Source organism: Leopardus geoffroyi, chromosome D4 (assembly GCF_018350155.1).
Source record: "Leopardus geoffroyi isolate Oge1 chromosome D4, O.geoffroyi_Oge1_pat1.0, whole genome shotgun sequence".
Taxonomy (NCBI): Eukaryota; Metazoa; Chordata; class Mammalia; order Carnivora; family Felidae; genus Leopardus; species Leopardus geoffroyi.
This window is the reverse complement of record NC_059342.1, coordinates 26,916,005-26,933,123: the sequence shown is the minus strand read 5'-3', so window position 1 is coordinate 26,933,123 and position 17,119 is coordinate 26,916,005. Positions and strand designations below refer to the sequence as shown.

Sequence of the window (17,119 nt, the reverse complement as noted above, 5' to 3'; positions counted from 1 at the left end):
AAGAGGAAGGTGACGGTCTCTGTGGGCACCTGGAATTGGCGCCTCCCTCTCTTACCTCTCGTCCCTGTAAACCAAGTGCCTTGTTCTTTGGCAGCTGTGTAAAGAGAGGCCCAGGCCATGCTTTATTGAGGACATCAGCGGGACTGTGGGATTACAGGGAGATGGCTGAGTTCTGGGCAGCTGTCACTGGGAACCAGGGGCTGCTGTGTCCCTGTGGAATGACTCCGTGGCGGCCGGCACAGCCCACTCCCAAGTACTTGTCTCCGTTATTGCCATCAGATAACCTCAGCTTGTTGGTTGTCCCTGTAATCAGGATAACTGAGTCCAAATTTTTTCCCTGAAGCACTTCTCTCTTCCTCATGGGTCTGAAGATTAGCTGCAGGTTGAGTGGCACCTGGAGTCTTTACGGAGTCACAGAGTAAATTACCCAGTTGCTCCCCTAGCCACAACCCCTGGGAAGGCTCCAGAAACTGAGTGGTATGAGGGGTTGTGTTTTTGTTCCAATGAAAGTAAATGCTGGTGAGGTTGCACTGAACGGTGTTCTGTGCACAGAGGAGACCAACGAGATTCAGGCCGGTGGTGAGGAGGCTCTTCGGAGGGACAGGCCGGGGCTGCCACCAGCACCGCCGGGCCCAGAGCAGGCGGCCAATGAAGACAGGCCTGCGGGCGGAAGAGGCACTGGGGAAGCGGAGGCGGTGGGCCACACCCCGCGGGCGCCAGCAGCCTTGCTGGAGAGCCCAGAGAACCAGGACACCGAGGACCTAGAGCGGGACCAGCTGGTTGTCCCCGACGGGCAGGAGGAGGAGCAGGACGCTGATGAGGAAGGTGCGTGAGCTGCTCTGTGGGCGTCCGCAGACTCCTTTCCACCAACCATCCCCTGACACTGGAGGGGCCCCTAGGAAGCTTCCCAAACAGCAGTTTGCCATCCGCTGGTCTCATTCCTTGGGTGTCTTACAGAGTGGGAGGCGGGAGGGAAGAGCTGTGTGCTCGCACCAGTTGCAGGTTCACAGGGAGTCGGTGGGGGGGGGGGTGGGGGGTGGGGGGGGCGTCTCAGTGGAAGGCCTGACATGGGTGCTAGGTGCCTTGTGAACGTAGCCCACGCTGGGCCACACGCCTGGCCTGCGTCTTCCGCAGCCTCACGTGGTGTGGTGTTGCCACCGGTGCCCTGGGAATGGAGGGAGGGATGATTGGGTAGAGGGGGTTTCGTGCCGATGTGAGCATTGCAGCAAAGTGACATGTGACTCCTCCCTCTCTGGTTTGGTTGACTTTTCTTTAAAGGCACATGAAACTGTGGAAATGGAGATCAGCACAGTATCCTGGGGTGTACTTGGGTCCCTAAAAGTAGTGTGGAAGACTTCACTCCCGACCAAGCCAGGAATACTTAGGAAGAGAAGATACCTGTCAGTGGGATGACCCACTAACTGGAGTGGGGAATGTGCTTGTGAAAATTACCTTGATGTTCTATCGATCTAATTTGTATTCAAGTTTCTCTTTCTGAGGAATGTGCTCTCACGAGGGTGCAGTTGAAGAATTAAAAAGAAAAGGAAAGTCAGGGAGCCGACCCAGTGGCACTCAGGTTTCAGACTGGCCGTGGAGCGTAACAGCTGAAGATTGGTTCGAGGTCCCGCAGGGCCTGCAGGATACACGTCGTCCTGGGGCATTTGTAGTGACCTGATTGTACAAGAAAGTGGCAGGGGCCAAAGGCATGTGCTTCACTTCCATGTCAGGCAGTGAGCAGAGGGAAACATACCAGAGTGAAGTCTATCAATATGTGTATATGAGACATTCACGTGAAAATCTATGAACGTGTCTCTTGAACACATTTCGTCCTGATCTTTTCTGGTTGTTCTCTGTGGGGCTGACTTAAGTGATGAATAGTTGAATTGTGTAGGCAGGATGGAAAAAGCCATCCTTCGACTCCCAGTAGCTGCTCTGTTTCCTTCTGTCAGAGTCACCAGCCCTTCTGTGGAGGTGCCGTCATTAACTAGAAACCTGTTGTTTCCAGCAACAGTGGTGCCTTCCTTTAACCTTGAGTGGATTGTCTCTTCAGAAAACTGGAATATGGGTTTAATTCATTAGGTTCCACAGTTCCAGCCCTGAGTATTGTCCTGTGTTGAGGGCCATGGTTTATATGGACTCAGAGTTTAATTGGACAGAACATAAGTAGAGACCTCGCACCTGCTGTTTGTTCGGGCAGCAGGCACACAAGTCCTCCCTGCCTCCCGAGAGGTCGCAGAAAGACCAGATCATTAAGCTGTCACCCGGAAAACCCCAGTTCCTGGGCTCAGGTGCCCCTATGGCCACGAGAGAGAAATGATGTGGGTTGTGTGCTCTGTGCCTGTGCTTGTTTGCAGGGAGAAACCAGCAGAAGCTGGGAGGAGAGGAGGACTACAACATGGACGAAAATGAGGCAGAATCGGAAACAGACAAGCAGGCAGCCCTTGCCGGGAATGACAGAAATCTGAATGGTAAGAAGTGTAGTGGAGGCGGGGGTGGGGAGGTTCACCTTGCATTTCCCCTTGTGGTCCTTCACTTTGGCAGTGACTAAACAATGTCTCCCAACATTACTGTTGTAAGTAACCCATCATTTGAAGGAGACTTTCTTTTCTTCAGAAGCCTTTAAACATCGTGCAGTGGAGGGAGGGGATGGCAGAGAAGCCCAAGATGAAGACCTTTCAGAAAATCTGCGTGTTCAGGGGGCCGAAGCCCTCGGGTATCAGCTGGAGCATTTGTCTTCATGACTTCTAGGGGTTTCCTGACAGAATGGCTAGGTCACCACTTGATCACTCTGTAGCAACAGTCAAAAGGCCTCACTGTCTGCACAGTACTTCCAAGCAGCTTTTTATAGTGGCACTTTGTGTTTTATTTTGAATTTTTAAAGGATGCAGGGCAATGGGATGTATCAGATTCTGGATTTGTCCATTGGCTTGTGATTGGATTCCGGTTGGACATCTTGTAGCTGTATGTACCCTTCTTATTTCACACCAGGAGGCACATATTGGTTTGTTGACAGCACTGCCTGCCAGGTCTCGACATCGTGAAGGTCCATCTTTCCTTTGTCACTCGAGGGGGATGCTTTGAAATGGTGTGGCTTTAGCATCCATTGGACACCCCGTCTACTGGTGGCTTTCTTGACCCTGTCACCCCTCACATCTATTACCTCCTGTTCTTGAAGGATCCCTCTGGCCACATACTCTTGTTTTAGTATCCTGTGCTTCCTTGGTTCCCTTTTTTAAAATTCATTTTTCTGTCAGATTCTTGGTGTTTCCTTTCTTAGTTTTTAAGAGTTCTTTTATATGCTAGGGAGATTGCCCTTTATCCATGATGTCAGTTGCAAATACTTATTCCCAGTTTGATTTTTGGTTTTATATAGTGTCTTTCTGTCATATGACTTTTAAAATCTTTTATGTCCTCCCCTTTCTCCCCATCCCCTAGACTTATCCCCTATCTTGATCTTTCTCGTCGTCGCAGACTTTGAGTCTGGAGTTCTCTCTTGTCCCACAAGAGAGTGGATGCAGAATTGAATACGAGAGAGGCTAATGTCTGGGAGGAAACAAGAACCCTGAGAAAGGGTCCTTGCTCTGTTTTTGTTAGGATCAGAAGGCTGACAAACATGATGTACGTGCAGAAAGAGACAATGAAACAGTGATCATTAACTCAGGTGTGAGATAATGTGGTGTTAGGGGTTTGGGTCAATACAAAACAAAATCCCAGTGCTGAGCAGATGGCTGTTTATGGCAGGCACCAGGTGCTATGTCTGTTTATCTTAGCTTTTCTAGGGGCTAAGACAGAGCATGCTACCTCAGGGTCAACAAGGTATTTTTCTCACTAATTAGCTCTGGGCATTTTCACCCTGTGGCGGCTTTGCACCCTGTGCTTTGTTTTACTTAATGACTAACCTTGGGCACTTCTGCCCTGCTGCCGTGGCTTTCCGCCTCTACCTGTTTTCGAACAGACACTTTCTTTCTGTGGAAGTGGCTTTCCGCTCTGTGCTTTGTTCTATGATGAGCGCTTTCGTCCTGCGGCGGCTTTCCACCCTAAGCTTTGTTAACCCATTGGTGCAAACTCCAAGAATTCTTAAACTTATTCCCCACATCTAGTAAGCGTTTTCTTGAGTTGCTTTATGGGTTTATTGCTCAAGTGGGTCTCCGTGAACACCGTAATTTAGTTTTTCCCACTTTCTTAGAATTGATACATCTTTAAGTCTCTCTCAGTCTACAGCTTCCCCTTCCATTCCTTTCCTCCATTTGCCCTGGAGTTTTCCACAGTCTGTACAGTGCTGGTTATATATTCATAGTACAACTTAGTATGTTCTTATTTCTGCTCTGTTTCCTGTAAATTGGCAGCTGATATCCAGAGGCTTGATAAGACTCTGTTTGAGTTCAAGCCTGTGGTAACATGGTAGGTGGTGGTATGTTCTTTCATCAGGAGGCAAGTAATGTCTTTGTTTTGTGATGGAAGGATCAGTTGATGTTCAGTGCCTTCCTTAATTCTTTGGTGGTGGTGTTCTAATTGAACCATTTCTATTTCATTGGTTGATTGGGATATTTTTATAAATAGGCAAGTCAGTGGTTTTAGGCATAGAACATAGGATAAATGCTTTTTATTTATCAATTTTCATAATAACGAATTATTTTTTCTGTTATCCTTTGAAGGTGATGATTTTAAATATACAAACTTAATGGATTTAAACCTATTTTGATGGGTTTCATTCGGTTGTATTTATTATTCTTTTTGAAGTTCAAGTTGTCCTATCTTCTTTGACTAGTGGGACCTTCCCCACTTTTATCTGCTTTTCAGGTCCCTTGTCCCTACTCAGCCTCTGCTCTTCTGCTCTCCTTCACACTCAGCTCTCTGAGTTTTCTTTTTTTTTTTTTTTTTTTGCTCGTGGGGCTCTATGTGGGAAGGAGCCCCAGCAGATGAGTTTCAGAAGTTTGTGGGGCTCAGCCTCCCCCAGCCCCCTCGTCTTTGCCGTGGCCACTTTGTGGTCACCTGCTGTGGGGGTGGCAGAAACCCTCTTGCTTCAAGCTGCAGTTTGTACATTGGCTCAGTACTTTCTGGTGTAAATGTGTTGCCTGTTTGGGGTTCTTTTCTCCTCTTCTCAGGTCCATCAGGTGCTCCATTGCTCCCATTTTTTTTCTAGACACTGTCTGCTGCTGTTTGTCTCTGCCTGTGTTTTGGGGTCTGCAGGATTCCTTGTCATCTACTCTTGCTGTGAATGTCTGTGGTTTTTGAGTTTTTTAATGTAGTGGCTTCATGTGGGGACCCAGAGATTCAAAAACTGTGTCACTGTTGCCACTGTCTTTCCAGGATCATCTGGTTTTATATTTTACATTTAGATCTCCGATTCATTTGATTAACATCAAATGTATTCAAGTATGTGGCACAAGTTTGGGTCCAATTTTCTTTGTCCGAAGAGCCGTTCATTTGGCCCAACACCATCTCAAGGCTAGTGATTTGAGGCACTACCTTTACCAAACAGATTTCCATTTGTACTCAGATCTACTTTTTGGTCTTTTTGTTCCATTGGTTTCTCTGCTTACTCACACTGTACCACCATGTTCTAAGTGTAACAGCTAGTCCTTCTGGAAAATCTCAGTCAAGATCTCTTTGAATAATACTTCTTCCCATTTTCCTTCTTTAACTCAGGTCAGAAATGTTAGATCCTGGGGCAACTGGGTGGCTCAGTTAGTTAAGTGTCCAGCTCTTGGATTTTGGCTCAGGTCATGATCTCAAAGATCACGAGATTGAACCCTGCGTCAGGCTTGGTGCTGATAGTGTGGAGCCTGCTTAGGATTTTCTTTCTGTCCCTCTGCCCCTCCCCTACCCTCTCTCAAAATACATAAACTTAAAAAAAAAATCTATCATATTAAAAAAAAAAAGACCTTACCATTCTTTTCCTGTTTCTTACCCCCTTTTTCATATTACCCATTTCTTTTTCTTTAAATTTATTTCATGTTTGTTTATTTTTGAGAGAGTAAGAGAGCGTGAGTAGAGGAGGGGCAGAGAGAGAAGGAGACACAGAATGTGAAGCAGGCTTCAGGCTCTGAGCTGTCAGCACAGACATGTGAGATCATGACCTCAGCTGAAGTCAGACACTTAACTGACTGAGCCACCCAGGCACCCCTCCTATTACCCATTTCTGCCTCTCTACCCTGCATTCAGAATGATTTCCTCAGACATAGCTTCTAGTTCACCAATTTTTCCTTCAGCTATGCCTTCTCTGTTCTTTAATTCATGCTTTGCTTTCATTTCTAAGTATTCTTATTCCTTTCTCCTATTTTCAAACATCTTTTATTTCTTTAAATATATCTGAGTTTTGGGGCACCTAGGTGGCTCAGTCAGTTAAGCATTCAACTTCAGCTCAGGTCATGATCTTGCAGTTAATGAGTTCAAGCCCTGTGTAGGGCTCTGTGCTGACAGCTTAGAGCCTGCTTCAGATTTCTGTGTCTCCTCTCTCTGCCCCTCCCCCACTCATGCTATCTCTCTCAAAAATAAACATTAAAAAATATATATAAATATAATCTCCAAGTTTTCTATACCATGTTTTCCAATTGCAGTGTCTGAAAACCTTGTGGGTATTTCTTTTGTTTCTGCAGATTGTCCTCATGATAGCTTGTTTCCTTGTGTTTTGTGCTTTTTAACTGTGAGCTAGTTTCCTGGGAACTTTATCTGTAGGAAGTCTCAGGGGACTGAGTTAGAGTAGTATTGCACTAGAGATCATTCATCTCTATTAGTCTCAAGGAGGGTTACAGACTCACTACCACTTCAGTAAATTCTCTTCGGATTTTTTTGTTTCACATAGGAAAATTGAGTTCAAATTATACACTTGCATGGTCGTCTCGATTAAGAAGTCCCGTATTCTAACCACTTAGGTTTTCTTGTTGCCCATTTTCACTGCCCCACTTTTCCATTACCTTTAAACCAAGGACATGAGCATTTGGGAGTTTCAGTTTTATATACGGGTCTGCTTCTGGACTTGCTGCCTTGAGTGCAGTCCTCATCTTTATGTTTTGTTCCTCTGCATCTTTTGATGCTATGAAGGGAGAAGCCCGGAGTCTTCAGGCTTCAGAAGTCCTCAGGGCAGGTGTAGCTTTGATGCTTATTACCTTTAGGAGTTCTAACTTTTACTTCATTTTTGGCCTCATAGATTCCTTCTTCTTTTTTTAACGTTTATTTATGTTGAGAGAGAGAGAGAGAGAGGGGCAGAGAGAGGGAGAATCCCAAGTAGGCTCCACACTCAGCATGGAGTCCTAGGCGGAGCTCCATCTCATGACCATGAGATCACAACAACCTGAGCTGAAATCGAGTTGAATGCTTAACTGACTGAGACACCCAGGTGCCCCAGATTCCCTTTTATTTATTCCTTTTTTTTTTTTATTATAGACGATGCATTTTAGTATCTTAAAATTTAACTTTTTAATTTAAAAATAATTTAAAATAGTATATACCCTTCACCCAGGTTTCCCAAATGTTAACATCTTATAATGAAGACATTAATACTGACACAATGCTATTATTCTGATGTAGTGAAGTGTCCAACTAATACCACTTTTCTGGTCCAAGATCTAAATCCAGGATTAAACACTGCATTTATTGTCATACCTCCTTGGGTCCTTTAACCCCAAACCATTTGTCTTCATCATTTACGACGTTGATAGTTTTTGAAGTGTTGTAGCGAGTTATTTGGTAGAAAGTCCCCCAATTTGGGTTTGATTCAACAGTGCTTCTTTAAAATATCTTTTCATATTTCATCCAGCATGCCAGTGACTACAGTTGGTAGAATTGAGGGTTCTAGAAATGGGAATCCTAACTTGATTTTTAAGTTATTTTCAGACTGTGTAGGCGATTTAATGCAGAACATGAACATATTAGCAAGTCAGAATTTTAAGCAAATACAAAGCCAATTTTTCTGTTCCTTATCATTGGTTGCACCTCAGTCCTTGGAGGATTGCACACCTTTTCTGGTGTGTTACTGCCTTACACCTCTTTCACCATCCTTTTAAATCAGTAGTGTCCTAAATGTCTGGCTTTGCAGTGAAGCTTTGGGCTTTCATCCCCTACACTCAGGTGCTCCAACAAAGCGAGGACAGAGGCAGAGAAAAATGCTCTGTCAGCTCTCTTAAGTTGAAGAATTATCACCATCATATCATTAAAATAGTTTTCAGACCCTGCTGACTCCAGGGAGGTTAGAAAAAGGCATTCCTTCCAGCTTTGAGAACTTTTTGATTTTTATTTAAAAACGTTTTTTTAAATGTTTTATTTTTGAGAGAGAGAGAGAACGGGGGAGGGGCAGAGACACACACAGACACAGAATCCGAAACAGGCTCCAGACTCCGAGCTGTCAGCATAGAGCCCGACGTGGGGCTTGAACTCAGGAACTGTGAGATCATGACCTGAGCTGAAGTCAGATGCTTAACTGAGCCACACAGGCACTCTGAATAGAGAACTTTAAAAGACAGTTATTAATTCAAGGCAGCCATTTAATTCATTTAAGCAAATCACTGTTTAATATGTTGTTGTTAAGTCAGCATGGTGGTTTTAGATTTTGTGAGGTCTTTTCCTGTCCTTTGTGTGTCAGGGGATAGAGCAAGGACAGTCGAGCTACAGGGAGGCTTTGGGCTTTGGCTCCGTAAAGGGAAGACTTTGCAGTAGAGCTGACAGGGGTGGGGGGCAGCGGTAGATGCACCGCAGTGCCTGCGTCGGGCTCCCTGTCAGTTTCACAAAAGGGATGTGAGCAACACACAAGGGTTGTGATATCAAAAAATGTTAGTACATTTTGTATTGTCCATTTTAGAGGGCAATGGGGGCATTATTTCACTATTTTAAATAGGGAGTTTTTATTTGATGGCTTTATTTCATGGCACCTTTGTGGCCAGACCTGTAGCCTCTTTGCTCTGCTGTCCTTGATTGGGAATGCAGTGCCTCATGATATTGCCATGGGAGATGCTGTCCTCTTGATGAGGCAATTTCTGGACACTTGGGTCAAATGCAGCCTGCCTGGCTGGTTTTCCTAAATGTTTTAATATCAGAATATTATGTGTGGTTTTTTTTTTTTCTTTTTTAGTTCTTAATGCTGAAAATCAGAAAGGAGACATGATAAATTTACTTGATCAGCGTGAAAAGAGGAATCACACACTCTGAATCGGTTGGAATCCTGTACTTGATGTCAGGATTGACCAGAGATCACTACAAAATATTTATGAGGGGTTGAATACTGTGAAATGTACTAAGTAAAATACACATCTAAAGATGATTGTTGTGGAGTTTTAATATGTATTTTATGTAGGAAAATGATGGTCTGTTAGGTGGTTTTTGGGGGGTATTTTTGAAGTGTGCACCATGGTGTCAATTTGTCAGCTGATAGGTAAGAGAAGATCAACACCAGAAATAGAACCCAAGGTTTCCTGCAAGTATGGTGACAGTGGCACTTCTTCTGGAATGTAACTTTGCTGAAAACAATCAGAGCCCGTAGGAAGAGTCTGTCTTCTGACACCAAGAAGACCCACCACACCTGGGCATTCTTCTCTGGTACCTCTGGTGTCCCCATCACATGCTGTGCTGAGCAGCAGGTACCAGCCTGGTATTTCTGTTCTCCCCAATCAGCAATGAATGATTACTGGTTTATGTTGTCATGCGCTCACTTCTGGTTCATTCTGTGGCCTAGAGCGCAAAACTGTTAACGCAAACATCACTACCAACAGTTTTAAACAAGTCTGTAGACAGAGACATTTTGTGAGAAATTTTTAAAAGACCACTTGTATAACCTTTGTCATTAATGTACAAAAATGCTTCTAAGTGACTTATAATTTGAACATTTGTGTTCTTTGCTTAGTTATGTGTAGGCAAAGCAAAATTGTCTCTAAGAAGTCCGTATTACCAAGAGCCACAAATGGATTGACTTTTGCCACTACAGGGGCAGCAGCAGAGCTGATCCTGGGGCTGTGGCAGAGCATGGAGGGCAGCAAGGCACACGGTGGCGTGTTTGCTGTGGACAGACTGCCCATTCACTACAGGAGGACAGGAAGCTGACGCTTAAGGGTATATACAGTCGTTACACAGATGGAAAGTTTAGAAAGGCCGGAGAAACGCAAGTTGTTTTTGGCAGTCTATATATTTGGCTCGTAGTAGAGGACTATTTTAAAAAGTGATTTAAAAATCAATGTTAATTTGAAAAGGACTAATCCTAATTCACATTGAGCTGCTTCTCAGTATTTCTGGTAAATAGGCTCTTGCCACTTACGAATGACTGGCAGAGTCACACTTGTGTGACTCTCAGGCCCTCTAAAGGGCAAGTGGGTGGTGATGCTTATTAGGAAATGGGGGCCCAGAGAAGTTAGAGCCCTGCAGGCCAGACAGCTGGCAAGCTGGACACCGGCCCCTCAGCTGGCCTGGACTCCCCATACCCCTGGCAGGCCCTGAAGGCAGGACCTGGTTTGCATTCAGGTTAAGATCTCCAATGTGAATGTTACTCATGTAGGATATCTTGTTAATCACTAAGATTAAACTCTTCCACCTGGAAAAGGCAAAGAAGGGTGTTAAACACAGCTTTGTAAGGTTTTATCTAAGTCCTTGTCCAACTTCCCTTTGTGTCTTAGCCTTAGGGCTGATAGTTTTGCTTTTTCAATAATTAATAAAGTCTCTTCATTTCACGTTTAATCAGTGTCCACAGGGTTCTGAGAAATAAAGGACTGTTAGTCCAATTGCTTTGTTTTCCCTTCATGCCCTACTGGGTCCCTGAAGAATCAACTTGCAAACTGGATTAAGGGTGGTGATTTGCCCTATTAAACCTTTTGTGGACTGAGCTGGGACGTGAATATAAATAAAAAAAAAAATAACCACACTGATTCCATCTTCATGTGCTGAGGCTCCAAAGGCCATTTGTTCAGGAGGGGTGTCCTGTGAGCTGTTTCTCCAGTTATGCTTTATTACCCCTGGCTTACCTTGAGATCACGCAGGCACCTGTTGCAAGGCAACGATTCATAGATGTGTTGTGGTTTTATTTTAAACAAAAACCTGTGTAATAAGCAAGTAGATCTCAAATCCCCTACACTTCGGTTTTTTGGTTTCAGCCAAAATTAAATCAGCTATTCCCATTTTTAATAGGTGCAAACTTTTAAATTCACACCTTCCTCTATACTCAAAATGGCGTGTAGACAGGAGTGTGAGGATTCATCTTTTTTCTACAGATGGGACTGCAGATTCCCTACACAAGACTCAATCAGATTTCCCGAAGTGTAAGCACTGCACATAATGTACTTTCATGTGATGGAATTTGAGAAATAAACCAATCCCTGTTAAGTCTGTGTGCTGTCATTCTATAACTAGACCAATAACTAGCAGGATTGTTTAAACTGGTAGTATCTGGTTATCCATTCACAGTGGGACCTGAGGTACAAATTCAAGGTTCTTTAAGGTCCAAGGGATCAGTCTACTCCCACTAAGAGATTATTAATTACAAATAATCGATAGTTTATAGGACACTCAACTTCTAATGCTGGTCTCTGAAGTGAATTTTAGAAAAAACACAAGAAGATTCCATTAACTGGGTTATATATTTTTTCACATTGTCAGCTTAGGCTTTGAAAATGTTCATTAGTGTCTGAGTTGGGGAAATGGCTTAATTGTGTAAATAATGGTATGTGTTATTTCTCAGAGAGCAGTACAAAGTGTACTAAGCTGTCCCTTAGAAAATGGCTTATAAAATTCTGACAATGTATACATTGAAGGCTTACTCAAAGTTGGTATTCTCATATGCACTTAAAAAGCTAAAGTAAAATGCTTCATCATTGGTGTGCCTGTGAAACACATCTCTGGGAAAGTTAAAGGACTTGACATCTTTATGTATAAATTTCATACAATGAGTTTTGTAAACCAAGGCCCTCACTAGTTGAGACAAATTACACCATCTAAAGTAGAATAAAAATCCCTGATAGCATGAGAAAGGAAGATGGATGTGCAGCGAAGGAAGGGTGGGGTCTCTAGCGATGGGTCTGCAGGTACAGGTGGACTGAAGTCTGTTTTCCAAGCCAGCAGATCCTGGAAAGATCCCCACTTGAAAACATTTCACAGGTTAAACTGAGTATTTAGTAGTAACCAAAAAGGAGTATGCCACATTTAAACCTAACCCTACACATAATCTATACATTCCTACCTTTTGAAAATGTCACTAGCCAACATTACGCATAATGTTTTAAAAGTGCCAAAAGGACAGTTAAAGGATGTTTTTAAAAACCTCTATATTCTTAACAGGTATATAATTTAAGACATCATGACACACAAAATCACAATCCCCATGTAATTTGGTCTCCCTATATAGTCTAGAGCCCCCCCCGCCCCGCCATTCCCTTTAAATGTATTTTGCCCAAACCCCATACAAGTGTTTGCTAAATCCCTTGTTTTGAAACTTTTGAATAATCTGTTTGAATGACTTTAAGTGTAAACACCTTCAATTCTTAACATGCATCAACAAAGTGCTGTTGTTTCTAATTTCCAGTGGTGCATTTTTTTGTCAAGAAATTTATTAACCTTTACAAACACTATTTTCACTCATTCATAAAAAATGATTTATGATTAAATCTGTAATAAAACCATAGAACGTTCATCGATGCATTCAGTAAGACCAGTTTCATCCATGGAACATAACAAACCACTTTAAAACAGCAGTTTTCATTCACGTCGTATAAGGCTGTCAAATTAAAAGTATTTCTTATAATAGGTTGTTATCTAAGAAATCCATTTCACTTCACGTTACGTGGTAAGACTGACGGATGGATCCTCTTAGAATCTGAAAGTAGATTCTACCCCTTTATGACCCTTTCAGTCTCTCAAACAAGTTTCACAACAGGAAAATATTTGTGAGCAGAGAAATCAAATTCAGGAGGAACCTGTAAAGAAAGGCGGAAAGTAAACTAATGTATTTACAAATATTCAGACAGTACAGTTTTTTAGAGTTTCTCCAGATTTTAGAGGTAAGACAGCACAAGAGATACAAAACTGGTTTAAGGACAAGTTAGAAACTAAACTGGAAGGAACTAGCTTATCTCTGGGTTTATGAAAGAACACTTAACAAAGGAAAATGGACTTAAATTACGGGAAAGAGTCATAGCGCGTTTTTTAGTTCCTGGGTCAACAGAGTACCAAGCAATGAGAGGTATCTAATAAAGCAAGGCAGAAGATAAGGAAGCCAGACAGGAAGAAAAGGAAGCCAGACAGGAAGAAGCTCGGGGAATAAACAGGTACATGTAATGGGCAAATGGTCAGCAGCACACCACATGTTGATACGGCACTGATGGTGTAACACCACCAGCAAGAGAAGTTTAAAGAATTTACCATCTCCTAAGCCATTCAACAAAGTCTTTACCTTTTTTCCATAAATTTGTTTTCACACATTTTGTTTTACTCCAAGTCATTTGGTAATTTACACAGGGAGGGAGGGGAATGGAAGGGCAGATTTTAGAAACCAAGTCCATAAAATCTCTCCGTTTCAAAGCAAAATGGTACACTCAGGTTATTTTCTGCCGATGAACTTCTTTTTTGAATGTTTTAATTCTTTTTGTAATAATATTTATGCATCTTATTTAAAAAAGGTTTTACAATAATTTAACACCCATTTATTTTCCCCACAATGTACTTACCTTAGATTCTTTTTTGTGTCCTCCTGCCAATAACTTCATGACCACAAAGTTGGGTTTGGCAACCTTTAAAATTCTATTGACCTAAACAATGAGCAACATTAAGCTATCAAAACATAAAATTCATTTATGTCTTTACATTTTAGATTTTTTTTAATTTTTATTATTTTTGCTTTATTAAACAAAGGCAATTGAGCAACATGGACAGACATACTTTTCCACAGGGCTCTAGTTTGGTCAGCCCTGACAGCCTAGAAGGGCCCCTAGGTCTCCCTCTCATTGAACCTGAAGAATGTCAGGCTGCAGAGGTGGCAGCAGGGCACTTGGTGTGGCCCAGACTGTGCAGTTTGTCTGCTATAAATCCCACCTCTGCCAGGTACTAGCTATGAAACCTTTGAGTTCTCTAGCCTCTTTGTTCCTCAGTTTCTTCATCTATAAACATGGGGGCAATAATGTGACTCATCCTGCAGACATGCTGGGAGGGTTACTAAATTAGCTAATACATATCGTGAGCTGGGAACCACACCTGGCAGGGAGGCAGTGTCCTGTGTTTGCAGTCACTCCTGACTACTACTCGCTCAAGAGCCTTCACCTAGACATGAACAGCAGAGGACAGGAATGCTGTATTCCTCTTAAAAGGGAGTAGTGTGCAGTTTGAGGAAAAATGTTCCCACTGCTCCTTGCTGACCTCTCTCCAGAAACACCCCTCACTGCAGGTCTGGAATGGCTTCTCCTCGGCCTCATCACACATCCACCTGTCCAGATGACAGCTCCGTCTGGCCATTTAACGGGCACCTCCCAACCTGAGCTCCTGGCTTCCCAGCCCTGGCTCCCACCTGTTCTGCTCTACCTGCAGCCCTCCCCACTGGCTCCATCCATGCAGGGGCTCAGGCCCAAACCCTGATGTCCTCCTTAACTCTTCTTTTCCTCACCCACATCCGATCCATCTTGACCCTGGCATACTCAGAGAATGCAGTCACTTCTGATGACCTCCACCGTCCCCACCATCTCTCACCAGATTACTGCTGTGGCCTGCCAACTGGCTCCTCTGCTTCCACCTCTGCCCCTACCACAGTCTATTTGCAGCACCAGGGCCAGAGTGACCCTTCAGAACAAAAATCCGCTCTGGTCACTGCTCTGCTCAAAACTCTCCAGCAGCGCCCCCCTTGTTCACCCCGCTCCAGCAGTGGCCTAGGCACCTGTACACATGCAGATCCCTCTGCCCACAGGGCTCCATTCCTGTAGCTCTGTGACTTGCTTTCTCACCTCCCTCTGAGATTTGCTCACAGGCCATCTTAATTAAAAAATGCCTCATCCCCCTCCCACCTCCCTACTTCTATTTGCTATCCCCATTCCTAGCTTGATTTTTCTTCATAGTACTTAATATCTTCTAGTACACTCTATTATTTATTTGGTGTCTGCCACACACTAGCCTCCACTGCCCTCAGGAGGGCTGGGATTTGTCTATTTTTTTTCACTATTAAAACAAATTTTTTAAAGTTTATTTGAGAGAGAGAGACAGCACGTGCAGGGGAGGGCAGAGAGAGGGGGAAGAGAGAATCCCAAGCAGGCTCTGCACTGCCAACACAGAGCCTGATGTGGGGCTTGAACCCAAGAACCACGAGATCATGACCTGAGTTGAAACCAAGAGTTGGACGCTTAACCAGCTGAGCCACCCAGGGGCCCCCACTAGTTTTTTACCACAGGGCTGAGGACATAGTAGACAAGTATTTGTTGAGTAAATGAATGAAGTCCACTGAAATAAATCTATGCTATTATAGGTACCTTCCTCTCCCCTTGTATTTTCTTTTATTGCATGGTTATACACGACAAAAAGTCATCTCTCTCCTATCCTTGTTTCCCAAGACACTCAGTTCCCCTCCCAAGAAGCAAACACTGTTATCAACTCCTATGTATCTTTCTGGAGATATATTCCCATAATCCTTGCACACATACACACAGACTTGTTGGCAGCATACTATACACAGTTTATTACTTTGCTTTTTTTAAACTTCTTGTATCTTGAAGAACATCCCATTACAGTACATAAAGATCTTCTGTTGTCCTTTTATTGCAATATATGATGTATCGTAATTCATTTAACAGTCCCGACTGAGGGACAGTGAAATTTCCTTTCTTTGCCATCAGAATCCTGCTGCAATGAATACTGTTGTGTATTAAGCACTCACTTCCCACACGTGCTCATGCAGAAAAAATAAACCCCAAGAAGCAGAACTGCTTGGCCTAAGCATCTGTGTTTTTAAACAGAGAACTGCTATTAACTTCTCTTTCATGGAAGCTGTACCAAGATACACTCCCCAAAACAGTCTGAGTATTACAGGCAATGCATTCTCACTTATGGAATACATGCATTTCAATGTGATTAGGTACACAGCAAACTGTGAAAATAACAAGACCACACAACTTTAGTATTCTACAAGTTCTAAGGTCTGTACGATGATATCTCAAAGTGTTCGAACTAGCATTTTAAATGGTCAAGTGGAATAAGGTTTTTACTTGCTGTGATAAATGACTAGATCATTTTTCATATTAAAAAAAAATTTTTTTAAGTGTATTTATTGTTAGAGTGAGAGAACATGAGTGGGGGAGAGGCAGAGAGAGAGGTGGGTACAGAGGATACGAAGCGGGCTCCGTGCTAACAGCAGAGAGCCCGACATGGGGCTCAAACTTACGAACTGTGAGATCATCACCTAAACCAGTCAGATGGCCACCGATTGAGCCACCCAGGCGCCCCTCATTCTTAATATTTTTAAGATTTATATAATTATATTTCAATATAGTAAACTACACATTAAAATAAATATTTTATATGTTAACATTTCTGAACTGTGGACCATTTTGGATCTTGTGTTCTTCCTACTCATTTTACGGTTCTATGTCTTAATTTCTCCTTGCACTGATTTCTAAATTTGCACAAAAGAGCATTTACTTTCATCACATAAATTTTAAGTCTTAAAAGGCTAGGGTAAGCAAAGCCATTTAAAATCCTTGCCAAAAACACGACAGGCTTCACTATTAATACTGTTAAGGTTCATTTTTATAAACTGTCATCCAGTAGTAAGATACATATTTCCTGCCAAGCTTTTCCTCTAGAATTACTATGACTGCAGTCTTACCTCATGGTCTGGGTTTGGGATATTTTCCAGTATCATTTTTGCCTGCTGAAAGTGCTTACTAGCTGCAACATACAGTTCTGGAGACTGAGGAGGAGGGCTGTATTTATTGAGGTCAGACATTTCCTAAAAAGGGGGAAATGCTATATTATTCAAAACATGTTTAATACGAAAAACTCTAAAATACCTTTTTTAATTAAAGAATTCTTTACTGACTCATGATTTATATAGAGACACTAACGCAAATACTTGGTATATGTCCCTGTTTTTCCTGTGTAATATTCAATTCTCAATCTCCATATGATCCTCATATGATCCTCATACTTAAAAGTAACTCTCAATTTGATGAGT

General features: G+C 42.8%; 2 protein-coding genes across 6 annotated transcripts in view; one reads left to right on the top strand and one right to left on the bottom strand.

Annotated features, from left to right (window-relative positions):
• The window catches only part of GOLM1 (golgi membrane protein 1), a 57,776-nt gene extending 46,475 nt beyond the window's left edge, over positions 1-11,301 (top strand). Inside the window, exons 8-10 of the mRNA XM_045469010.1 lie at positions 553-825; positions 2,355-2,468; positions 9,068-11,301. Coding sequence (XP_045324966.1) covers positions 553-825; positions 2,355-2,468; positions 9,068-9,144 — 464 coding nt within the window. The 3' untranslated portion in view covers positions 9,145-11,301. The remainder of the gene's footprint in view (positions 1-552; positions 826-2,354; positions 2,469-9,067) is intronic.
• A 1,198-nt stretch (positions 11,302-12,499) lies between these two features.
• NAA35 (N-alpha-acetyltransferase 35, NatC auxiliary subunit) overlaps positions 12,500-17,119 on the bottom strand; it is a 96,843-nt gene continuing 92,223 nt past the window's right edge. For 3 of the 5 annotated variants that reach the window (XM_045469004.1, XM_045469005.1, XM_045469006.1), the window contains exons 21-23: positions 16,772-16,894; positions 13,638-13,718; positions 12,500-12,887 (exon numbers count right to left, since the gene is read on the bottom strand). In XM_045469004.1, coding sequence (XP_045324960.1) covers positions 12,828-12,887; positions 13,638-13,718; positions 16,772-16,894 — 264 coding nt within the window. In that variant the 3' untranslated portion in view covers positions 12,500-12,827. The remainder of the gene's footprint in view (positions 12,888-13,637; positions 13,719-16,771; positions 16,895-17,119) is intronic. The other 2 variants (XM_045469009.1, XM_045469007.1) reach the window with 1 other exon arrangement.